The sequence below is a fragment of the Mugil cephalus genome, chromosome 14, assembly GCF_022458985.1.
Source record: "Mugil cephalus isolate CIBA_MC_2020 chromosome 14, CIBA_Mcephalus_1.1, whole genome shotgun sequence".
Lineage (NCBI taxonomy): Eukaryota > Metazoa > Chordata > Actinopteri > Mugiliformes > Mugilidae > Mugil > Mugil cephalus.
This window is the reverse complement of record NC_061783.1, coordinates 620,586-635,452: the sequence shown is the minus strand read 5'-3', so window position 1 is coordinate 635,452 and position 14,867 is coordinate 620,586. Positions and strand designations below refer to the sequence as shown.

The 14,867-nt window shown below is 41.1% G+C and overlaps 1 protein-coding gene across 1 annotated transcript; it reads left to right on the top strand.

Moving 5' to 3' along the window:
• Positions 1-11,616: 11,616 nt before the first annotated feature.
• Positions 11,617-14,867, top strand: txnipa (thioredoxin interacting protein a). The gene is made up of 6 exons (XM_047604764.1): positions 11,617-12,024; positions 12,377-12,452; positions 12,573-12,720; positions 12,883-13,242; positions 13,333-13,635; positions 13,794-14,867. The coding sequence occupies exons 1-6, from the start codon at positions 11,769-11,771 to the stop codon at positions 13,839-13,841; spliced, it is 1,191 nt and encodes a 396-aa protein (XP_047460720.1). The 5' UTR covers positions 11,617-11,768; the 3' UTR covers positions 13,842-14,867.

Sequence of the window (14,867 nt, the reverse complement as noted above, 5' to 3'; positions counted from 1 at the left end):
GCTGGTGTCTGAGTGCTTATCTATGCTTTAGATAAGTTGTAGAGGTTTTGGTGATACTAAGAAATAAAAGTAATAATAGTATACAAATTAGTATTAGTAGTAGGCTGATAATATAGAAAAACAAACAAACAAAAAAACAAAGAAAAAACTATGTTGAAACGTTTCCAATATCTTTATTTGGGACATCTTTCGGAACAGATGGATGGAACAGATGGAATCACATGGATGTGATAGGACTCATAACCACTGTGCAACTTTGCCAGTGAACCTTAACCTACTTTGTGTAGTGTTTGGTATGCTTAGGACCACCAGTGCTAAGCACATATGACTATGACCTCACAGAGCATGTCATACATGTAGTTATGTGTGGCATGTTTAGGACCTTCCCATATTGGAACATAGAACCTTGATACAGCCATGTGGATTTGTGAGTTCTCAGTATTAAGACAGTAAGACAACACTTTTCTCCAGCACAGTTTGTCTGGAGGTCTAAATTGTAAAGTCTTCTAGGGTTAGACTAAATACTAAATAGAGTAGTCAGTGTCACTATCTTGTCCAGAGAGCAGATGGTGGTCCCTCTCTGCTTCTAACCCAAATGAAAGTACATATTTATTATTCTTTCCCTTCCTTACTCCAGCGTAATGTTGTGCTCACATGATCACACATCAAGTGAGACCCTGTGACCAAAGGGGGTTGCAGGAACAGTGGGAACTCCATGGATGAAGTGTGATTTTAAAGTGAACTGTGACTGTAAAATAACTGTATTTCCTGCAACAGTTCCCCTAACCCTCTTTTGTTCTTTTTTTTATCTCTTTTCTTCTTTTCCATTGTTCCATCTTGTTATCTGTTCCAATAGCTTGCTTAACACAATGATTTTTTCCAGATCATATCGGTTGTGTGCGGCAAAACTCTTATCTTATCTTATCTTATCTTATCTTGCTATGTACTTATACCTGTCTGCCTGACTGGTTACATGTTTTCTGGTTTGTTCAAGTATTATTGTTGTGAGTTTTGTACAAGGCCTCACAAGCTAAATTAACTCCACTTCCTCCCTAATATTAAATTTGACAATAACCCTGGATCCACTGATTTCCAACGATGGACTTAATGTCTGAACGATCAATCCACTCCTATTGATGTGGTTTCCAAGCATTAATTGGGAAAAAGTAGAACAGCCACATATTTTTAGCAGGTTAGTACAGCATCATGGTTCCAGGACACTTCTGAAGCATGTCTGGTGGAAACACTCAGATTGACTTGAATTGCCATGATCTACTGCAGAGCTGTGACCGTGCTGCATAAACGACACAGACACATCTGGTGGAAATCCAGGGTTAGAGAATTCTGATTTGGAGAGGAGAGGCAGTATCCACTCACTGGTCAGAGAGCTGTCTGCATTCTTCTACCTTTTGCCACATCTCATCTCTGTGAAATGGGCTTCTTAGCCGTTGCTTTGCTGAAAACAAAATCCCAGATCCCAGCTCAACATTGAGCATGATTTAAAAGTGTCAGTGTCAAGCTTGTTACCCTGTTTTGAAAAGATGTGCAGTGGAAAACAGGCTCGTTACAACCTGCCTTGACAAATGGATTACATTGTTTTGTGTACCTTTTTTGCACAGATTACAAATGACTAAAACAGGGTTTTATTATGTTCTGTACTTTTGACTTTTGATTTTGATGCAAGTGATTCCACAACTGTACTTTCATTTTCTTTAGAACATTGTGTTATTTGGTGTTGATTTGTTGAAGTATAACATTACTTTGTGTTACTTTGCTTAATAAATTTAAAAATGTGTAATTTGTCAGGATTTTTGTTGGGGCAATTGTGTCAGAAAATTCCGCCTTGTTCAAAGTGGGGAATGACCAAAAAAGTTTGAGAAGCACTGAATTAGACATAATATGATCTGGTGTGAAGCTGGCTCCATCAGTCAGTGTGTTGTCTTGTAAAATGAACCATTCCTTTTGTATCTTTTATGTAAATAGAATGGTTACATCCTGTAGTCCAGTTATTGGTCAATGGCCATTTCCCCTTCCAGTTATTGGAGGTTTACTATTTTCTTCTTGTATGTGTTGGTGGCAATAAATGGCTAATGGAACAAGGCTGTCAAGGTTTTTCTCATGGTGAAACGTGTTTTGCTGTTGATGGTGTAGCCAGACATTCCACATTTCCTCAGTGTGTTTGCGCAATATTAGTTTCACTTGCTCATTCTCACCCACATGTCCTGACATGCACTCACTGTCACACACAACCCTTAACTGCTACATGTCTGTGCAGACTTTATGAGTCACGTCCAAATTACCTTTATATCTGGTAAATATCTGTGATGGATGTTCCACCTTGTATGTGAGACTGTTGGGTTATTAGGGGAAAAACGATGAAGCTGTATGCTGTGTGTGCACATGGAAATTATGTTTTTATACCTGGACATGCTCAGACTGTTCTCTGCAGAAAGAGACAGTGATTTTGAGGTCAGTCTAAGAATAAAAAGAAGATGTAAATTAACACAGATGATTCAAGAAAAAAAAGTAACAGATTTACAAAGGTTTTGTTGATTGTTTGATTGATGTTAAGCATATGCAGAAATACAGTTGTGTAAACGCTATGATTTTGTTTATTTCTTTTTTTTTTTCATATATATTTTTTATTGGGTTATCAAAATACAACACATTTCCTTTAGTGAGGATACATTTCACCCATTTTTCCCCCTTTCAGAACCCCCCCCCCCCCCACCCCCCCCCCCCCACACACACACAAATAAAAGAGTTACATTCACAAACCATGAGCAAAATGCAATGAGTAATGCTGACAATGAGCAAACACGACTCTCTCCTCCTCAAAGAGAAACAGGAGGGGTGAACAATTACCAAACCAACAAACAAACAAACAAGAACACAACAACAAAAATAATAATAATTAAAAAAATAAATAAATAATAATAACAATGATAGAAATAACAAAAAGGGACATTTAGAGGAGGGATCCAAAATGCTTGGAAAACAAATTTAAAAATTTAACTATCACAATTTGTACACGTTGTGCTTAAAGTTCAACCATCAACTCATCAGAACAACCCCTGGCCCCTCTCAAAAAAAAGAGTTACATCAGTGTATCTCAGTCAGAACCATCCACTTTAATCATCTAAGGAGGGAATTGAATCAATTAAGGAGAGAAAGGGATTCCAAGTTTTATAAAATTTGTCGGCACACCCCCTAATACTGTATTTGATTTTTTCTAAGTGTAGGAATGACATTAGATCCTTCAGCCAAGAGTTAGGAGAGGGGGGATTCTTATCCTTCCACTGGAGTAAAATATGTCTGCGTGCAACCAGAGATGTGAAAGCAATAACATTATTTTCCCTGTTGGTGAAGTGTGTGAATTCTTCAGGCACACCAAAGATAGAGGTTAACGGACTCCTGAGCACTGGTTTGTTTAGAGCTTTTGAAAGAGTATTGTAGAAAGAGGACCAGAATGAGTTTAATTTCGGACAGGAGAAAAACATGTGCGTGTGACTGGCTGGGACCAGAGAACATCTATCACATGAATCACTTGTATTAAAAAGTTTTTTAAGTTTAGCTTTGGAATAATGTATCCTGTGTAGGACCTTAAACTGAATTAATGTCAGACCGGTACAAGATGAGGTGGAGTTAACCCTGTCAAGGGCCCTCACCCACCATTCGTCTGACATGGAACAACCTAGCTCCCTTTCCCATGAATGTCTAGTCGCCAGTGGGGATGATAGTGATGACATGATCAATTTCACCACAACTGAGATAAATCCACGAGCCTTGGGGAGAGAAAGAATTACATCAAAGAGGGTGCAAGGTGGTTTATGGGGGAAATTGGGAAAATTACAACGAACAAAATCTCTGGCTTGAAAATATCTAAATAGATGAGCTTGTGGAAGGGTAAACTTAGTTCGGAGGTTATCAAAGGAGATAAAAATGTCCTTGTCATAAAGTTGATCAAAATTCACCAGCCCTTTGTCTTTCCACAGAGAGAAAGTTGAATCAAGTGCTGCGGGTGGAAATAAATAGTTTTCCCAGAAGGGCATTAGTGGGGAAAGAGAGGTGATTTTGAAGTGCCGTTTAAACTGCTTCAGGATTTTCATAGTAGACAGTACAATCGGGTTGGAAGTGACTTTAGTAGGGTATGCATTTAGAGGGGCACATATAAGCTGGTAAAGAGACAGGTTGCATGAGTAAGCTTCCATCTGGACACCAGTCTGTATTGGGGAAATTGTACCAGGTATAGACTTTTTGAATATTGGCTGCCCAATAGTATGCCCTGAAATCCGGCAGAGCGAGGCCTCCCTCCTCCTTGGATCTTTGCAAAACTGAGTACCTTGCCCTTGGAGTCTTTCCCGCCCAGATGAAATGTGAAACAATTTTATCCGATTCGTTGAAAAACGCTTTGGGCAAGTAAATAGGTAAACACTGAAAAAGAAATAGAAATTTTGGTAGAACATTCATTTTGATAGAGTTGATTCTACCTAGAAGCGACAATGGGAGGTTATTCCAGCGTAATAAATCCAATTTCACCTTTCTGACCAGTTCCACAATGTTATTTTTATGTAATAAAGGGAGACTATTCAAGATATTAATGCCTAAATATTGAAATCTAGAAAAGGCTAAGCGAAACGGTAGTGTTTGAGCCGGAATCTGTCTTGCTGTATTATTAAGAGGGAAGCATTCACTTTTTGTAATGTTCAATTTATAACCAGAAAAGGGGCCAAAAGTATGTAAAATGTCCAGAATTCTGTCCATGCAGACAGTGGGATTTGAGACATAGAGTAAAAGGTCATCGGCATAAAGTGATACTCTGTGCTCAGTCCCGTTCCTATATACACCGGTAAAGAGCGGTGAGCTCCTAAGGGCAATAGAAAGCGGTTCAATCGCAACGGCAAACAACAATGGTGATAGCGGACAACCTTGGCGGCAGCCACGTGTTAAAGGAAAGAAGTTGGACTGTGTTGAATTAGTTCTTACACTGGCAATTGGGGCATTGTATAGCAATTTAATCCACAAGATAAAATTTTGGCCAAAACCGAACCTATTTAAAACTGAAAATAAATAATTCCACTCGACTCTGTCAAAAGCTTTTTCCGCATCCATAGAGATTACCATTTCAGGGTCTTGTGTTTCAGGTTTGGACAGTATTATGTTGAGCAGACGGCGTACATTTGAGGATAGTTGCCTGCCCCTTATAAAACCGGTTTGGTCTTTTGAGATGACATCTGGTAGACAGGGGTTGAGGCGGCCGGCGAGGGTCTTAGCCAATAGCTTAACGTCACTATTGAGTAAACTAACAGGTCGCCAGCTGCTGCAATCTTTGAGGTCTTTATTTTTCTTGGGGATGAGTGATATTGATGTCTGAGTTAAAGTCAAAGGAAGGGTGCCAAGTTCAAAGGAGTCATTAAACATGTCCAATAATAAGGGAGCAAGTTGGTCAGAAAATTTCTTGTAAAATTCGGAAGGAAAGCCGTCTGGGCCTGGTGCCTTGCCGCTTTGCATTAATTTAAGATTGGCTTTCACCTCCTCCAAGCTGAGAGGGGCTTCTAGAGTGTTTTTGGAATTAATATCAACTGAGGGGAAGACTAAATTATCTAAGAATCGGTTCATTGAGGTAGTGTCTGATGGGGCTTCTGATTTATATAAATCAGAGTAATATGAAGCAAAAATATCGTTTATCTCGGTTGGGTCTGTAACTAAAGTCTGGGGGTTCTTATGAATTTGAGCAATGAATTGGGAAGAGGATTGCTGTTTTAGTTGCCTTGCTAGTAACCGGCTAGCCTTGTTTCCATATTCATAACAAGTGCCCTTTGTATGCCTTAAAAGGAACTCTGCCTTGTTTGTGGAAATAAGGTCAAATTCGGTCTGTAATTTGAGTCTCTCCAACTGGAGAGTAGGATTGGCTGAGGTGGAGTGTTGTCTATCAATTTGAAGAACTGCTTCCATCAGTTCAAGTTGCCTTTGCTTTTCACCCTTTCGAATCCTGCCGCTATATGAGATAATCTCTCCTCGAATTACTGCTTTGAGGGTTTCCCACAGAAGAGAGGGTCAGAGAGTCAGATTTATTGTTTTCGAGAAGACGTGAAATCTTGTCAGATATAAATTCACAGAATTTGTTGGACGATAAAAGCCCAGTGTTTAATCTCCAGGTTGAATGGCATTTGGTTTTAGGGGCTAGTTCCGAGTCTAATAGAAGGGGGGCATGGTCTGAAATAACTATCGATGAGTATTCACATTGTTTCACTGAGGGTAGTAAAATCTTATCAAGAAAAAAGTAATCTATTCGAGAGTATGTTTGATGAACTTGGGAATAAAATGAAAACTCCTTTGTTGTTGGGTGGTAAAAACGCCACACGTCTACACTGCCAATTTGATCTGTGAATACAGACAAACACTTAGCTGCTTTGGATTGAATTAATTTTCTTGAACAGGATCTGTCAAGCGTGGGATTGATAGATAAGTTAAGATCCCCTCCAAAAATGAGATGGTGTGTATCTAGGCACGGAATGGATGAGAATAGGGAAGACATGAAATTAGGGCAGTCCCAGTTGGGGGCATAAACACAAACCATAATGACAGGAGTTTGAAACAGCATACCAACAACAATAATATACCGGCCATTGGATCAGATATGACCTGTTCTGATGAGAATTGTACTCGCTTGTGCAGTAAAATAGCTGTGCCTCTCGAGCGACTATTGAAGTTGGAGTGGAAAACCTGTCCAACCCAGGGTTTTCGTAGTCTGGTGTGGTCGCAAAGACGAAGATGGGTTTCTTGTAGGAACGCAATGTCTGTTTTCATACCCTTAAGGTGTGAAAGTACTTTTGTCCTTTTAACAGGTCCACCAAGTCCCCTAACGTTCCAGCTTGTGAGCCTGATGGTTTGTAGCATGTCTCTCTGGGTCATGTCAATCATGAAATCAGTGATAAACTATCAATCCTGTAAGTGCTCTGATGAGATGGTGCCCCAGCCAGGTCAGCTTAGTAATGTAAAGCAAAGTAGCAACAACATATACAATGCCACCGTACAAGTCTGTGAAAAAAATGAACGCTCCTCTATCAAAGTCAAAAAGAAAAAAAGAGAAAATCCCCAATACAACAACAGAAGATGTCCTCAATGACACCCTCAAGTTTAAAACATACTTACATACTTGTCCTAACCTCATCTTTAACACAGATGAGCATGCAGGAACTACTACTTTACACAACCGATTGATTGGTAGGAGTTTGCCTCCTTTTCAATTGTGGAAATGTGTACACCTCTGACATTTACCATTTGACAGCGTAACAACCTCAGTGTTCCAATTTTTCAACACTTAGCAAAACTATGCTCTATATAAGAAATATTTTAACAAATGTTTAACAACAGCACAACCGAGTCTGTAATGAACATAACTGGATCTTACATATTAGGAGCTTAGTTGTGAATTTGTAAATAATCCCAGCTCGGGGCAAAGTCCTTTAATATCTACAGTCCAGTTTTCATAAAGAAAAGTTAAAGGAGATGTGTAAAGAGACGTCATGTCTTCACTTACTGCTGAGATCGCGGTAGAACCGCTCCGCTTCATCCGCGGAGTCAAACATGCGAGACTGTCCGTCAATAGTGACCCGCAAGCGCGCCGGGTAGATCAGCCCGAAGCGTATCCCATCCTTGTAGAGGAGAGACTTCACTTTGTTGAATGATGCCCGTTTCTTGGCGAGGGAAGCGCTGAAGTCCTCAAAGAACCTTATGGGATAACCCTGGTATGAGATGCCCCGTGTTTTCTTCGCCCATAGCAGCACTCGCTCTTTCTGGATGTATCTGTGAAAGCGCAGAAGAATGGGCCGGGAGCCCTGCGCCGGTTTCGGCCCCAGGCTGCGGTGAGCTCGGTCCAGTTCAAAGCTCGTATCTGGTAAAGAGTCTCCGATCACGTCCTTAAACAGCGTAGTCATAAAGAGACGGATATCAGTCCCCTCCGCTCCCTCGGGGATGCCAATCACACGGAGATTTTGCCGTTTGGATCGTGAAACCAGGTCCTCAACAGCCAGCTGCAGCTTTTCATTCATCTGGGTGGTGGTCTCCACCTTGGACTTCAATGTGGCCACTTCGTGCTGCAGAGTCGACAGGTCATCTGAGTGGGAAGAGAGGGCTGTTTCCATTGCGGAGATGGTAGCTGTGTGCGAGGCTACAGTATCGGCGATCTTTTGCAGAGAAGCTTGGATAGGAGCCGTGGCAGTATTCAGGGAGGTGGTGAGTTCACCTGTTACATCTTTGCGCAGTTTCTCGAGTTCACCGATGAGCATGTCCAGAGTTAGCGGTTGAGCTCCACCTGTTGCTACATTGCTAGCGCCTGCCTTGCTAGCGTCTTTATCGTGCGGGCTGAAGTGTTGAGTCAACTGAGGCTGACCTTTTCCCTGGCGGGTCCCGTGGGATTTACTCATTTCAGTTTTGGAAGTATTACGCTGACATGAAAATAAGTCAAAAAGTCTGAGTGTAGATATGTTAAAGTTATAAATGGTCAGGGAGCAAACGCCAGGCGTGTGATCACTCTGCCGCCATTACCGGAAGTCGATTTTGTTTATTTCTATGATGATTTCCTTTTTAAAATGATGATTTTTATTGTTTATCTTGTCAAAAAGTTGGTACTTTTTTTTGTCCTTTTATCTGTTATGTCCTTCACTTCTTGCCAATCTGTTCTAATTCTCGCTCTGTCTGTTGCATGTATCTTGCATTCCCTACAGTAGATGTAGCATGAAGTTATGTTTGTGTCATCTACATATTATCCAAAGTGCTATAAAAATATAAGACCATTTACTTACAGTGCATGCTTTTATCTGGATGCATGTATAATTTCGTCTGCTTGCTTGCTTAATTGGTCACCCCTTATGAGGGGGTTGTGGTGGGTTTGTTTTATCTGAAGGGAGATTTTCCTTGCTACAGACATCTCAGTACTTTAACAATGTATATACTACTGTGGAATATCATTTGCAGAAAACATGTCCTGCATGATTTACATAATATTGTGATATGTTTATTTTAGCATATATTGTGCTTTCATTGTGCACTTCTTAGGATCAATTGGTAATAACAAGAATAATACAGTTCATTTTTGCCTTGAGTCCAAGTTAATTCATCGTTGGTCAACATGAAATTATCATTAGAAAATACATTTACCCAAATACACTGCCTAGTAAAAAAAAAAGAAAAAAAAGTTGCATCTACTGCATGGCGCGTCTGGATTTCACTTAAGCCAGATTTCCATAGATGGCCTACCTCTACACCACATCTCTACCTCCCCAGGTTTTTTTTAAGTACCTTTTCCATTGCTTAGGAGTGACCCCCACACCCCCTCATTTAGAGATACATTCCACATGTTCATAGCAGTTAAATAATATAAAACTTCTTCTCACTTGTGAAATGGTATTCCCTGTCTTTCATGGGAACATCCGTAAACAATACAAAAATCTGTTATTTTAGTGTCAGTCAGATGCATTGACTACAGTCCGACCGCTGGTAAGAACCCCTGCCCAAGACGGCGGCCACGCTGAACATGTCTGACCAGCCAGAATGCGGCATCTAGTGTATATCTATGATCTGGTAGGGCGAGCACATCTGGCACCGGCTCTACGGACTGAATTGTGGGAAACCTGACAGCATTGATAGGGGCAGGGCAGGGCTTACTACGTGCAGGAGGCTTAGGCCCAATCCCAATTCTCCCACTTAGCCCTACCCCTTAGCCCATCCCCTTAATTTTGCGCTTTCATGTGAGGTGTAGTGGTGTCCCAATTGTACTTCTGATCTAAGGGGAAGGGCTACATAGCCCTAGAAATCAAGATTATCTGGGAGCTGACTTGAAACGAAGGGGTACAACAGATTTCCCATCATACACAGCTTTTGTTTATTCAACCTGCTTTTGTTTTGTCTTGTTCCATTTATTCCACTAATATCGCTAGTTATGTAGTCACCTAATGTTAGTTAACATTAATAGTGTACGTTAGATGTCGCTTCTATTTGCTGTTACATTACAATTATATGTTTTTTTCCCCCACACATATGTTGCAGACCAAGCCATTTAGAAACCATGAGTTCCATATTGTCCTATGTCTTCATGTAGATCCATGGTCAGATGGGAAAATTACATGTTTTCAGCCACGGTTCACATTCACACACGTTTGTTTTCACTCCGGTCCAAACGCCGGTAACTTACAGCTATGCATTAACGGGATTGTTTCCATTGCAGGTTCCTCAGATACCGTCGTCTTCTCGTACGTCTTCGGCTACATTTTGGGGCCAATTAACTTTTATTCAAAAGTGATAACATCCAGGGGGACAGTCCTGAAACTGAACTGCAGAGAGCAAATGCCTCTGCAATGGTAACAGGAACTGGGTCCTCATCAACATCATCTGGAAACAAATCACATTGATGTACACTGAGGAAGAAAAAACAACCATCCACAAGTACATAGCTCAACACAGGAGGGCCAGATCTTCAGGTCAGGAACTTCAGGGGGCACCTCGCGGCTGGACAAACTGATAAGGATGGCTGGCTCTGTTGTAGAGGCAGAGATAGAGTCCCTGACGTCTATGCAAGAGGCCAGGACGCTGACGAAACTCAAGTGGTATTGATTATGGTACCTCTACAAAGCACCATAATCAGGCAGAGATGCCTGAGGTATGGATCTGGGTAATTGTAATGGATTGTGAGCATTTCTCAGCAAATCTAGCACATATTAAGGATGGCTTTTGGAGCAGCACATGCTTATGTCAAGAACTGAATATCAGACATCAGCCTTAGGTCATGTGTCAGGCTAAGCTCCAGCATTAAGTTCAGTCCTCTTTTTCAGTCTCCCCAAACAAGGAACCATAAACATCTGTCTTGAGACAGTTTTTTTTTTTTTTTTAGCCATTTAGAAAACATGAGTTCCATATTGTCCTATGTCTTCATGTAGATCCATGGTCCTGGAGGAATGTCCTCTCATCTCAATATGTAATGCACATGCTATATATGTTTGAAATGACATTTAAAAACTCCTTTGACCTTTGACCTATTTAGGAAAAACAGAGTCCCCAGAATCCTGTCAATGCCATTTTCACTCTCATATATTCTAAGTAAGAGAAAATAATGTCAGACAGGTATCTTGAGAGTTTTAGGCATTTTTTTGTATCTAACATGAGGTCTGGCATGAACTATTTAAGAATAGCAAGACCTGTCTCCACAGTGATGTGTCAGGCTACACTCTTTCTAAACAGGATTTATTTATAATATATGGTTTTGCTATATGTGTATCCTATCTCCAGCTCAACTCGTACTGATACTACACTGTAAACCACTCCGGGGTGATTTCCAGGATCACTGAATGTGAAACTGTTGACTCATTCGCCAGGTCTTTCTTAAGTTCCAATGTGTTTACAACAAATGTGTGCTCTCTGAGTCTGTCTCAGACTTCCTGTACTCACATCTGCTTAGCACGCTCGACATTCTCACAGCCATGCAGTGTCCACGCGTCTGCTTTGTGTGCTGATTGGCTAGAGCACACACAAACAAAGGTTTTCCACCAATGGGAGCCGTGTGCACGCGCCAAGCCATGTTGTTCATTCTGGCTCCTCATGCCTGGCGGAGGCACGTCATATAAAACCAAGCCTAGAGTCTTTGTTTACAGCAGAGTACGCTGGAAGTTGGTGCTTCTGTTACCACCGGTCGCTTCAAGCGGTTTAGGCCTATAGAAGAAGTTTCGTTATATATTACGGTTCTTTTGGGTTCTGAGTGTTGGTGATCAGTCATGGTGGCGATGACGAAGAGAATGAAAACCTTCCAAATTATTCTGTCTGATCCGACCAAGAGTTTTTATTGCGGCGGGGATAAGGTGTCTGGGCGGATAGAAGTTGAAGTGAACGAGGTGACCCGTGTGTCCGCGGTTAAAGTTTTAGGTCTGGGCTGTGCCAAGGTGGAGTATGCAAAAGGAAAGCAGCGGTGCAGACAGGAGACGGAATACCTCAGATATGAAGAGGAACTGCGACTACAGGACCAGCCCTCAGGTAGGCTACTGACATTTTTTTTCAAGGTCGTATCGGCAGTCATCTTGTTACATTTTATTACAGATCTATTAGGCAGCGGTGTATTTATCAGTGCTAAGAGTTTTAATGAAACAGGAAATGGGAATAACAGCCCATGGATAGCTTTTCCATGAGGACCAAAAAGTTAACTCGCTAGAGCAGATTCAGAAAGTCCCCCACACTTGACGCAGCTATAGGTTAATTTCCATGTTGAATCAAACAGCTGTCACTCCCATCCAGTCCGAGAAGAGATAATACTCATACCTGCTTAAAGTCTACTTAAATTACATTGTGAAAAAGCCTGACATTGACAAATTACACATTTCTCTCTTAGACTCTGATGGGTCAGTCATCTTGAGGCCTGGCAACAAATATGAATACATGTTTGGATTTGAGCTCCCTCAGCAAGGGTAAGATAGCATTTTACATGCTACATATACACACATATATATATTATATATTATTGGTGCTTGTCTTTTGTGAGTTGTATTTTACTTTTACTTATACTTTATTGGCATATGTTCTCACAGGCAGCTGGTGTCATCATACAAAGGGAAGTTTGGCTACGTTCACTACTATGTGAAGGCCCAGATAGAGAGGCCTCAGCAGGCCACACTGGAGTGCAAAAAATCCTTTGAGGTAGAGGAACCTCTGGATGTCAACACTCCAGACCTTCTGGTAGGTTAACTGACACTGAAAATTTAGAGACAATTATCTATTGGAATATTTAGTAACACATCATCTACAGTGTTACGGCTTAAGCAGCCAAAGCATATCTCACATCTTAGTTTGTTTCCTTATCTGCTTGAGTATGACAGAAACCTTTCTGCATTTCCTCAGTCTCCCACAGGTGGCATGAAGGAGAAGAAAGTTACTTGCATGTTCATCCCCGATGGCCAAGTGTCACTGAATGCAAAAATTGACCGCCGTGGATTTTGTGAAGGGGAAGACATCTGCATTAATGCAAAGTTTGAGAATACTTGTTCCCGCATTGTGGTGCCCAAGGCTGCCATCATTGCCAAACATACTTACCAAGCTAATGGTCGCACCAAAGTCTTTCGCCAGAAGCTGTCCTCTGTGCGTGGAAATCACATTATATCAGGCATGTGTGACGCCTGGCAGGGAAAGACTATCAGGGTGCCGAAAATCAAACCATCCATGCTGGGCTGCAGCATCATTCGTGTGGAGTATGCATTGATGGTAAGATTTCAGTTTTTGCATGCAATTTGTGGCCATTAGAATTGAAGAATTGAAAATCAGGATTCTATGTGCTCATGATTTTTCTGCCAGATTTACGTCCACATTCCTGGCAGTGAAAAGCTGATCCTGGAACTTCCCCTGGTTATTGGGACTGCTGGTCTAGGAAGCCGCACCAACAGTGTGAGCAGCCAGGAGGGATCAGTCAGCAATGCCTCCCAGAGTTGGGTATCTCTCAGGATGCCCTCTGAGCTTCCAAGCTATTGTGATGTCACACGTGATTGCCGCCTGGACCAACCCCTCACGCCTTTGCTGGATGACTTTGACGGTGAAGACAGTCCCATCTTCATGAACACACCAACCTTCCAGTTCCCACCACCTCCAGCATACACTGAGGTAGGTATTTCACAAGTTGTTTCACTTAATAGCCATAACACTTTCTGTTAGCTAATAGCTAACCATAAGTAAACTAATGAGAAATTGCTTAAACTAATAAAAGAAGAAATAATGTATATTTTGACAATAGGTAATTTAAATGATATATATTCTTCCAGGCTGAGGAGGAGTACAATGGAAATGCTCGAATGTTGCCAGTCTGCTGAAGTCCAGCTGCTGAAATATTTGAACTGTGGTCCAGCTCTCAATGATCATTCATCAGAGGCACTTGGGAAAAAGCAGAGGATACAAACTCCAGAGGAGTTATGCCAGTGGAAGTGGACAGAAGTGTGCTTGTCAATTACATTTAACTGTCTATAATATGCTTCATAATCTATTCTGATTGTGATTCCTCCTCCTGGCCCTCTCCAGGAACAGAGAATTAGAGGTCAAGACACAAAGCTTAACCACATCACAGACTCTACGATGTGATTTATTCCTGGGTTTTTGAATAAGCTGTCCCAGACAGTAGTTCAGGGTCTCACTGTCCATTCACAGCCACTTTTTCATTCGGGCCAAACACTGTATAAGTCAGCCCCAAGCCTGCTGTGACATACTTGCTTCTCAGGGGGAATTTACCTTTTCCTCATAATGATTTGTCATTCCAGTCAAACCCTGTCTTTTTATGAGACTTCAAAAGAGGAACCATCCTGTTGGTAGGTTCAGTCCATGTGTAGAATGATTTTCCTTTGATGGGAACAGAACCTTATACAGCCTTGGTATGTTCATGTGCCACAGTGTCTGGTTTATTCCTTAATTTTATTGCACTTTTCATTTGCATTTTGCTCTACTGCTGCCTATGTGAGTTTATATTTGTTCATTTTTGTTTAAGATAGGTTTTGATGACTAGAGTGAATACTATAGGTAAAAATTATTGGAACATCACTTTTGATTTTTAAGTCCTGGATTGGTGACATTGATATTAATCCAGGTATTACTCTACACACGCTCCGATGTTATAGAACGCACCTTATGTAATCATTGTTTCTGACCTGAGGTTGTCCTAGACAACATTTCATTGTGAGATCTCTGCTGTGGTGGTTTCACAGCTTATTTTCTTTCAGAGTGCAAGGAAATCACTGTCAAAGCTTATTTTTGGGAAAGTATTTTTGCAACATGTCCTTGATACGGAAGTATTTTTGTATGAAACCTTAGGGTTTAGTTTTTTAATAAAGAAATACTGGAAAAATATA